We start from the raw sequence: 10,689 nt of genomic DNA, 5'->3' as shown, positions 1-10,689 counted from the left end.
AGTAGGAAGTTTCCAAAAATAATAGTGTGCATTGAAAAACAAACAAATGCAATAAATAGAATAATTAAAATCACGCACAAGAATTCGCAACAATACTTAAGCTACTTTAAACCACAAATACTCACATTTTCTTACTCAAAATCTCAACCGTAAATTCAAAACCTTAATATAGTTGTCAAGGTTGTTCCGGATACCACCCAACCGTTCCCTGAACGGCCTCCCGAGAGAATGCCAGCTGTCCTGAAATTTCTGACTGTCCAACAATCCTTTTTTTTTTCTTTCTTTTTTTTTTCTTTCTTTATTTTTTCTTTTTATTCTTTCTCAAAAAAAAATACTTAATCAAAGTAAGATTCAATCACCAATGCATTAACATCACTTTCTCAAACTAAACTCAATTTTATTTACAAATGCGTTTAAATCATACTCGAAATATCAATTCAATAATAACAGTACATTAACGTATTCTCGAATAATCATAAAGTAAATGCAATATATATATACATATATTATTTAAATACAAACCCCAAAATATTTATCTAAAAATCAATATATTGCAAAAATAGGGAAAAACTAAATAAATTGTACCAAAGCAACATAATAATAATATAAAAAAACATCATGATTATTAACATTAAAATCAGAGATCAATCAACATAATTTAGATGATAAAAATAGGTTTTGGTTTTGATATTAGGTAGAAACCCTCTACCTCAAATAGCTTTCCAAAAATCTTGATACAAATACTACACCTTTTTCTAAGAATAATAATCGAATGATTTTATTATGTCTTCTTGTATAATATAAATTAAACCATGATTTTTTTTTTTGATAATCAAATAAGTATTTCATTCCATAAAAGAAACGTTTACATGATGGTTTTCAAGAAAAACAATTACATCAAAAACAACGAAACAATTACAAGTAAGATGCAACATGCAAATAAATCGCGAAGAGAAAGAGCGATCTACAACAACGACAACACCCAATTCTTGTACATAGAGATTGGAGAAGGAATGGTATTCAGAATTATAATTCGACCATTTTGATTTGTTTTTTTCTTTTAATAGAGATGCACCTATGAGAGAGGAGTAATTTGCACAAATATTCTTCATGTGTAGCGAGTAACCCGGAAAATCCAGATCTAATTTTCTGATGAAGAACTCGATCTTGACCGCGTTGAATCGCCGATGTACTTGTATCCAAGTAAAACGAATCACGAAAAAATCTAAAGAAAGAAACACTATGAAAGTGCAAACAAAATCGCCCTAATAGCGAAAATAAAATCGCTCTAATAGCGAAGAAATTTATTATAACCAACTTCTAAATCACAATTAACTACTAAAACAAGAAATCTTTGCTCAAATTTCTTTTGTTGTTTAAGAAGAAAAATGAGAGAGAGAAAGGGAGAAAGAGAAAGATGAAAATGATGGCTAATTTTTTTTTTCGATCTGTGATAAATAAAATTCACTCAAAAGGAAATATAAACAAATAAAACCTATAATGTCAACATTTCTTTTATTTTATTAGACAATATTTCTAATCAAGCCAACCACATGCAAATAAAAATCCATTGATTTTAAATTGTATTCCCTAATTTAAATTTTATTTCCTATAATAAATTGACAACCATGCATGCTATTTATTAATTGAAACTTACTAAAAGAAAATAAAGAATCTTGTTTAATATGTACACTTAAGTGAAATAATTCTTTACATCCTACACAAATAAATTTCTTAAATCATCATTAATAATGTTTCTATTCAAATATACCTTTCATACACCAAAATATAACTTCACATTTAAATATTAAAGAAGATTCCTTTGATTTTGCTGACATTATTTTAGACACTTAAATAAGGAAAATTCATCTAAGTTGCAATATCATATGCATGCAATTAGTACTAATAAATAAATTTTCTAATTTTTTTATAAACTTAAATATAAATCTATATACATCCTTTACTTATCTATTAACTACTACAAGAGATATGCACACCTATATAAGAACCAAATCATTAAATTGGAAAAATAGTTCATAAGTTCCATTTATAATTTTATTATCTATTTAAAAATCATGCCACAATTAGCTAGCTAAAAATAATAAATCGATTTTCTAACTAAAATCTAGTTACATGTAAATACCAATCGTTGCACTGACTATTGTCATATTTAATTACAGTATAGTTAAATAATTAATTAAAATAGAAAATGATTTATATTATCAAGAGGTACTAAGAGCATAACTCTTTATAAATTAAGTTTAAGACTAAAATCCAAATAAATAATATGGATAGGGTTTTAAACGTGAAATCTTATTAAGAAAATTAATTTGGAAGAATAACATGCAAGTAACTGTACATGAACACCATCATAATCTTATTAATGCAGTAATTATTGGTAATATAACTGCTAAAAGCTATCTCATTACTGCATTCTATGGCATCCCCTATTCTAATAAACTTGAGTCATGGAGCCACCTGATTAGCATGGCAAACTACACATGTATTCCATGGCTCATAATAGGAGACTGTAATGTTGTTCTAACTAGTGAAGAGAAAAAAGGATTAAGACCCTTTGATAGAAATGAAGCAAATAATTTCATTGACATTATCTCCAATCTGGGAGTCCAGGATATAGGGTTCACTGGATAACCTTACACCTGGTGCAACCAAAGATTGGATAATAGTAGGGTGGAGGAAAGATTGGACATAGCTTTTTGTAATGATGAATGGATTGACATGTTCCCATAATCCAATCTGTTCCATCTAGTTGCAAGAGGCTCTGACCACTCCCGAATCATCCTAAAAACTAATCCAAAATGGAAAGATTGTGCTTATCCATTTAAATATTTTGGGGGATGGATAGAACATCCATACTGCAAAAGATTATTAATGGAAGCTTGGAATGCTAACCAAACAGGATCTTCCAGCTACTCTATAGCAAAAAATCTAAGAACTGTCAAAAATGTTCTGAAGAAGTGGAACAGGATTTTGTTTGGGAACATCAAGAATAGAATCAATACTATAAAAAAGAACATAGAGGAAAAGTCAATGGACATCAACAGATCCCCACTGGTTATAAAAAACCTTGAGGAATCTCTACAACATTGGAAAGATATAGAGGAGGATTTTTGGAAAACCAAGAGCAGAAACAACAATATCAATCTAGGAGATAAAAACACATCCTATTTCCACAACTGTGCTAGAACCAGATATAGAAGAAATAGAGTTGATACCATAAAAGGGAAAGATGGAATGTGGCTCAATGATAAAGCTTCAATTGCCAATTGTTTCTCTGAACATTTTAAGGAGATTGCTACCACATCCAATCCAACTTTGGATGAAGAAATGATCAATCTCATTCCAAAAGTGGTGAGTGATGAGGAAAACTAAAAACTCCTTGAAATTTCTTTACCTCAGGAAATCAAAAGTGCGTTGTTTGACATGGAAGGAAACAAGGCTCCAGGCCCAAATGGTTTCCTCCAAATTTCTTTCAAGATAACTAGGAAACTGTAGGGCCTGACTTTATAAAAATGGTACAAAAAAATTTCAAGTCAGGATTCGTGCTTAAAGAGATGAATTCAACTCCCTTATACCAAAAACTCAGTTTCCTAGTGCTCCTGTTGACTATAGGCCAATAGCATTATGCAACACTGCCTATAAAATCATTTCCAAGATTATGGATAAGAGAATGAAGCCACTTCTCCACAACATTATCTCCCCTTATCAATCTGCTTTCATACCAGGCAAACAGATAAATGACAATACTATGGTAGCCCATGATATTATTCACAATATGAGAACTATAAGGGATAATCAAGGTTGGATGGATCTAAAAGTAGACATGTCGAAAGCCTTTGACAGAGTGGGATCGAAATTTCTACTGGATGTCCTAAGAAAAATGGGATTCTCACCTAAATGGTGCAATTTAATCCAGCAATGCATATCCACCACCAACCTAGCCATAATGCTGAATGGTGTTCCTTGTGATTTCCTTGAACCTTCTAGAGGCCTTAGACAGGGAGATCCTCTATCTCCCTATCTATTCATTCTATGCATGGAGGTCCTTTCTAGAACCCTCTTAGATGCTGAGCTGAACAAAAAATACATGGCATAAAGATTGTTAAAAAAACACCTTCTGTCAGTCACCTCCTTTTTGCTGATGATTGCATTATCTTCTGCAAAGCTGACGAGGAGGAAGCCACAAACATTCTTAACATCTTTCAAAAGTTCAGCTCTTGCTCTGGGAAAATGATCAATCTTAGAAAGTCTGGATTTTTTCAGCAAAAACACTCCTAAAGAGATTATTCAGGAGATTATAGGAGTCATGCAAATAGCTCATATCCCTTTAACTGGAAAATACCTGGGATCACCCTTGTTCACTAATAAGTCCAAAATAAAAGCTTTCTACCCTGTTGTTGATATTATGAAATCGAGGTTTGTTGGATGGAAAGGGAAAAGCATTAACCTAGCATGGAAAGTTGTCATGATAAAACATGTCACTTCCACAATGGAAAACTATCGGATAAGTACTTTCAAAATGCCAAAAACTATAATAAAGGAAATGAATGGTATCCAGAGAGACTTCTTCTAAGGGGGAAAGAGAAAGGAAAAAGTAAAGGAATTTATCCAAAATCCTGGATAGTATGTAAGGATAAAGAGGAAGGAGGATTATGTCTTGTAAACCTGGAAAAGTTCAATAGTGCTATTATCTCCAACATGAGATGGAGACTTATGAAACAACCTAATACTTTAGGAGCTAAAATAATGCAAGCAAAATACTTCCCTGTGGGAGATATAATGCATATGTCTACCAAACCAAAACCCACAGATTCATGAGTTTGGAAAGGTGTGCTTTCTGGAATAGAAAATATACAAAGAGTAAGCCAATGGAAGGTTGGCAAAGGGAACAATATCCATATTTGGTCTGACAAATGGATATCGAACCATAATTATGGGCTAATTAAACCTCGGAATTTCCTTGAAAACATAGACAGGGTGAGTGATTTAATTGTAAATCAAACACAATGGAATATTGACATCATATCCACCCTGTTCAATAATGAAATTGCTGAAAAAATCAAAAAAAATACCCATCAACAAGTATCAGGAAGATATAGTCTTCTGGCCTCTAACAAAAGATGGGAATTTTACTGAAAAAAGACAGATCTCAACCACAAGAAAGAGGAAAAAACTGGAAAGTATGGAACTTAAACACCACACCCTGTATAAAACTTTTCCTATGGAAGGATGCTCACAACATACTTCCAACTGGAGATAAAATAGGGAAACACCTACATTACATAGATAGTATATGTAAAATCTGTCACTGTCGAAAGGAAACTCTAACACACCTCTTTATGCATTTCCCTCTACCAATGCAGGTTTGGATTAATCTAAACATCCAACCTATTGAAGTGTATGGAAATCATGAAGACTTCCATGTTTGGTTGTCTGACTTACTAACTAAGAGGAAAAAAAACAATACACACAAGGAATAGGCTGAGCTATGTGTAACAGTCCTATGGCATATATGGAAAGAAAGGTGTAATATAAGTTTCAACAAAGCTAGTACACCTGTTACACAAATAGTAAAGTCAATAAATCTGTTCATGAACATAAAAAAGGCTGCTGAGGCAAAGAATAAGAAAATTTTCATGCACATTGACTACACCAAAGAGGATGCTGAATCTCAGATTATAGAATTCAGACCTCAATGCCAGCCTCCAACGATGTTCACCCTAAAAATAAATAGAGGACTGCACTACAATGAAACTCTCCACTATTATGGAATAGGGATAATTCTGCATGACTTCACAGGGACCTGCACAAAAGCTAGAAGCTTTGGGAACCTCTAAGGAAGCACAATAGAGATGGGAGAAAAAGCCGCTCAGGAGACATTCAAAAGGGTTGCGGAGCTCGAAAGCAGGGTGGAGATATAATCAAATTCCTGCATTCTAATAAAGCACACCAGGAAAATACATGCTGAGCAGATTGGAAGAAGATTTCAACCGAAGCAACAGAAGAAGAAATATTTTGAGATAGTCACCTGGAGTACTATAAACTCTAATCAGAATTATCTAGCTTTAAATTTAGCAAAACTATTTTCGGACCGTAATATTCCAAAACACTGGAATCATGAGGAAGTCAACAGTTTATTACAACAACTCAATGGAGTGAACGTAATAACCACTGAAGATGAAACAACCTTTCGTAGGATGTAATTTTGCAGGTCGAGTTTTTGACCGTTTTCTTATAAAAAAAAAGAAGACTCATTTTACATTTACCAATCCTGATGCTGGCACCGCTTATTGACTACCCTTGATTTCCTCTTAGGGATATTTCACGGGATGTATTTTCAGTAAGTGTAGCACCTCTCATACTCTTTATATATTTGTTCTCATAATACTTCAAATATATAATCGATACATTTAAAAAGGATGATTTGGACTATTTTTTCCATAACAATATCTCTCATGTAAATAATAAGCCAGTTAAAATGAAATACGAATTCAGACCCGTTCCTCCGTAACTAGCACAAATGTCACACTATCTAAAAGTTAAAGTTGATCAAGTGTTGATGCGGAGAGTATTGTCTTCAGGATGAGTAGGAAGCGGAAGATGGCCTTTCTCTTGAAGACTTTTCACGGTTTCATATAAGCTCTGTTTCACCGAAATGAATTCAAGCCCTAAATCCTTGAGCTTATTGTTCGAGAATTTGTATGGTTGAACCCTTGGTCTAACTTGATCTGAACACCTAAATACATACAATACATGTTATCAGTATCATACTTCATGTAGGACTAGGAACGAATATAGAAAGGGACAAATGATAGGTAGATAGACAATTTCTTTTTTTGTAGAAACATGTAATATAAATATATGCAAGAGCCGATGCTACATACATGGCTTCGCCTTAGAATGATTTTGGAGAAACATTTTGCAGGGCCGTACCAGCTGCTTAGGAAACATAGGCAATCGCCTAGGCCCCGAATGATAGGCCCCCCAATTTTTAATTTTTTTAGCTATGTATTCAATCATTCGAAAGAAAAGAAAAACTACTGTCAATCCCATAATCATGATCAACAATTGAATATGGGACTAGTTTTAGTGGATTGGAGAAAATAATAGAGCAAGAAAAATTTATACATGGTGTTGTTTTATTTGTTGTTTAATTCGGATTTTAATTTGAATTATGGGATGTATAACATTGCGTCCCATAAATCAAATGTTATTTGCCAGAAGAAACCTAAAGGCCTATCGAAGTGTTGAGTTTCTTGAAATATATGAAGGTTGCTACCCGAATGCAGAAATTATATACAAGATTTTATTAACAATTCCAGCTACAGTTGCTTCTGCAGAAAGAAATTTTTCAAAATTAAAGTTGATCAAGTCTTACTTTCGATGGAAAATGTTACAAGAAAAATTAAATGACCTAGCAATATCATCTATCGAGATCGACATGGTAAATAACATCGATTACGATATGATAATTGATGATGCATCTAGGAGGCCAAGAAGATCAATTTTTCGTAAATTAACTATCCTTGTGTCGTCATTTTTCATTTGAAAATTTTATTACGTACTTATGTTATTGCTTATTTTCTTGAAACATACTTATGTTGTCGACCTTCCTACTTTAAACGATCATGGGGGATTTTTTTATTTTAAGGTCCCTATTTTCGGTTTTCGACTAGAGCCCAGAAAAAAACTTGGTACGGCCCTCGATCTGTTTTGGTGAGATATATGGAGTTTTCCCACTCGATGACTAGAAGAAAGAAAAGAAATTGAAAACTAAGATTCCTCGATCTGTCCAAGAAAGAGAATAAGTGACGCAAAAGAAATCAAAGAAATGATGATGAAAGTAGTTTCACTCAAATCAATCGAGATCAAAGTGGTTGGTTTATGTCATATCCTACCACCAACAACAGTGGGAAGTACATAGTAGGGACAAGATAGTGCCACTCCCACTTCACTGTGCGGCTTATTTCATCTTCATCTCTAGAGGGATAATAATAACAACAAAAGGAAACGTTGACGCTCAAATATTTTTGTTTGGCCTTGGAAACTCATATATAAATAAATAATCCGTGAAATCTCCTAATCATTCGATAAATTTGTTTTCAAACCAGATCTATTTTCTAAAGTGATAATATAATACCTGATAAAGTTTGTTAAAATAAAAAATGGACTCAGTAATTATTAAAATGAAAATAACAGTGTAGAAAGAAATGGACTTACTTGTTTGGGATGGGATATTCAGGGAAGAACTTTAAGAGAATCTCAACAATGTCACCACGGTGAAGTACGCTTTCGGCACACAAATATCTCCCCTCGGCAGATGGAGTTTCGTAAACAAGAATATGAGCTAAGGCCACATCTTTGACATGAACGTAGGCTTGCACAGAGTTTGCGTACGTTTTAGCCGAACCAGTCAAGTATTTGAGTATGTGAACTATGCTTGCATTGACTGTTGGTTGAAGAAGCGGTCCCAACACTAGCACCGGATTTATTACTAATAAATCCACACCTTTCTCTCTTGACACTTCCCATGCTGCTTTTTCTGCCACTGCTTTTCCATAACAATACCAATTCTGCAAAAACGGAATCATTTGTCATCAAAACCTTTAATCTGTTATGTCTAAAATTTTCCTGTGGTGACGAGTTTCAAACTCAAGTTACTGGTATCATCGCCAAAAAAGCTTTACCACTGCACTGCAGACATGTTAGGAGGGGTGAGAAGGAAGATGCAAAAGTTGCAACGACCCGCTAACCTTGGTATTCTTGCAGAAATCAAGATCACTCCAGCATTTCTCATCTACAACAACATCTGGACCTCTATTTGGATCCATATAGACAGCTCCAATGGAAGACGTGAATACAACGCGACGAACACCTGATTCAGCTGCAGCGTTGATCACATTAGTTGTTCCATTTACTGCAGGCTCCACCATTTGTTCCTTATATAAATAAATCAGTTATTAATTAAGTAGGAAAACAAGACTGAAAGGAAAATAGAGCCCCTGCTAGCTATTTTAACGACAAAGAAACTTACTGGATCATCCGTAACAGGAGAAGCAGTATGAAAAACACCTTCACATCCATTAATGGCATCAAGAAGACTACCATAATCAAGAAGATCAGCTTTACACAATATCAACCTATCTTTTGCACCTTCAAGATCTCTTAAATGTGAGTTCTTGGGATCATCTGGGTTCCTAACAGTTCCTCTGACAGTGTAACCTTTCTCTAACAAAGTTTTAACCATCCAAGATGCAATGAAACCTCCGGCACCTGTAACACATACAGGGCCAGAAACTGGGGAGGGTGCATCAATTAGCATATTGTCTGACTGTTTTTTCTCCTGGTTAAATCTTGAATTTTGATTCTTGTACAATAAGGAGGAAACAGAGAATTACCGGTGAATAGAGAATCGGGAATATTATTGGAATTTATAGAGACTTATCACTTCACCTAACACTGGTAAAACAAAAGCTATGGTAATATGTGATAATTCTTTTCTTTTACTGTAATTATAATTATTTTATGGTATTTTATTAAAAGAAAAACAATCAATTAAGAAACGAATGGTGTGTGTGTTTTTCCTTCTGAATTATTGGCCACGAGTCTAGGACCGACCGGTCATAGTCGGTCACTACTGTGAACCAGAAACTTTTTTTTTATTTTTTGACCTGTAAAGAAGAATAGTCCGATGAAAAACTAGTTCTTGAAAGACAATATTAATTATCGGAAGAAAATAAGAAGATTAAAACAAAAATCACAGTATGAATGGAAGAATTTTCCAATTCACCCATCACTGTAGTTGAAACTTCCTTCCACATCATATTAAGAGGTGACAAAATGTTTGATAGTTACCTGATCATGTCCTATCATTTTGGTTACTGATAGCTTGACACAACTGAATTTGAATATGGCAAATACAGAGACTTGAGACTTGGCATTTCTTTCTTTGTAATATACTGATAGTGGACTTGGCATTGCATAGAGACTTGGCATCTGAATATTGAGGAAACTTCAAATGCCAAGTTAAAACAAAAACTAATGACTCTAGAAATGAAATGAGATTCTCTTAGTGAAATCCTAGCCAGCATAATGGGTACAAAATCAGGGCGGTCAAGAACGTAAAAATATAACTGTAAGTCTGTATGCTATTAACAGAACCAAAGAGGTAAAGATCATTACGATTCTCATTTTGTTTTTTGTACTAACTTTGAATCGTACAAGAACAAGTTGTGTGCCGTCTAAAGAGAGTATATTATGTTTAAAACTCAGTTATCATGTCAATTCCATTGCATATTAGTTCAACAGTTTCACCTGGAACTGATGCTGCACATATGGCTCATTATTTCAACTCTTCCGACCCAAACAACTTCAAGGCCCTGCTCTGCATTCCACATCAAACGCTACTTTGAATTTTTTTTTTATCGTAATGGATGTTTCGCTTCGCTTTAGCTACATTATGGCTAAGGCCAAGTACTTGTTGGAGAAATCGAGTTTTTTTAATTTGTCTTAGTTTTTTTAATTTCTGGACATTTTAAAACAAAATTTGAAGTTCATTAAATGATTTTAAAATTAAAATTAAAACATGATTTTAATTTCTTAAACGGTTTGATGTTTAACGGGGAAGTTACCAGAAATAATTTATGTCAAATCCATTTTCACTACCTA

The 10,689-nt window shown here is 33.6% G+C and overlaps 1 protein-coding gene across 1 annotated transcript; it reads right to left on the bottom strand.

The window, feature by feature from the left end:
* Positions 1-6,139: 6,139 nt before the first annotated feature.
* Positions 6,140-9,439, bottom strand: LOC113310297 (cinnamoyl-CoA reductase 1-like). Its single transcript, XM_026558917.1, has 4 exons — positions 9,056-9,439; positions 8,775-8,960; positions 8,242-8,594; positions 6,140-6,757 (listed from the first exon to the last, which is right to left on the bottom strand). The coding sequence occupies exons 1-4, from the start codon at positions 9,341-9,343 to the stop codon at positions 6,571-6,573; spliced, it is 1,014 nt and encodes a 337-aa protein (XP_026414702.1). The 5' UTR covers positions 9,344-9,439; the 3' UTR covers positions 6,140-6,570.
* Between the last annotated feature and the right edge of the window lie 1,250 nt (positions 9,440-10,689).

The sequence above is a fragment of the Papaver somniferum genome, chromosome 9, assembly GCF_003573695.1.
Source record: "Papaver somniferum cultivar HN1 chromosome 9, ASM357369v1, whole genome shotgun sequence".
NCBI lineage: Eukaryota > Viridiplantae > Streptophyta > Magnoliopsida > Ranunculales > Papaveraceae > Papaver > Papaver somniferum.
This window is presented reverse-complemented; position numbering and strand designations above follow the sequence as displayed.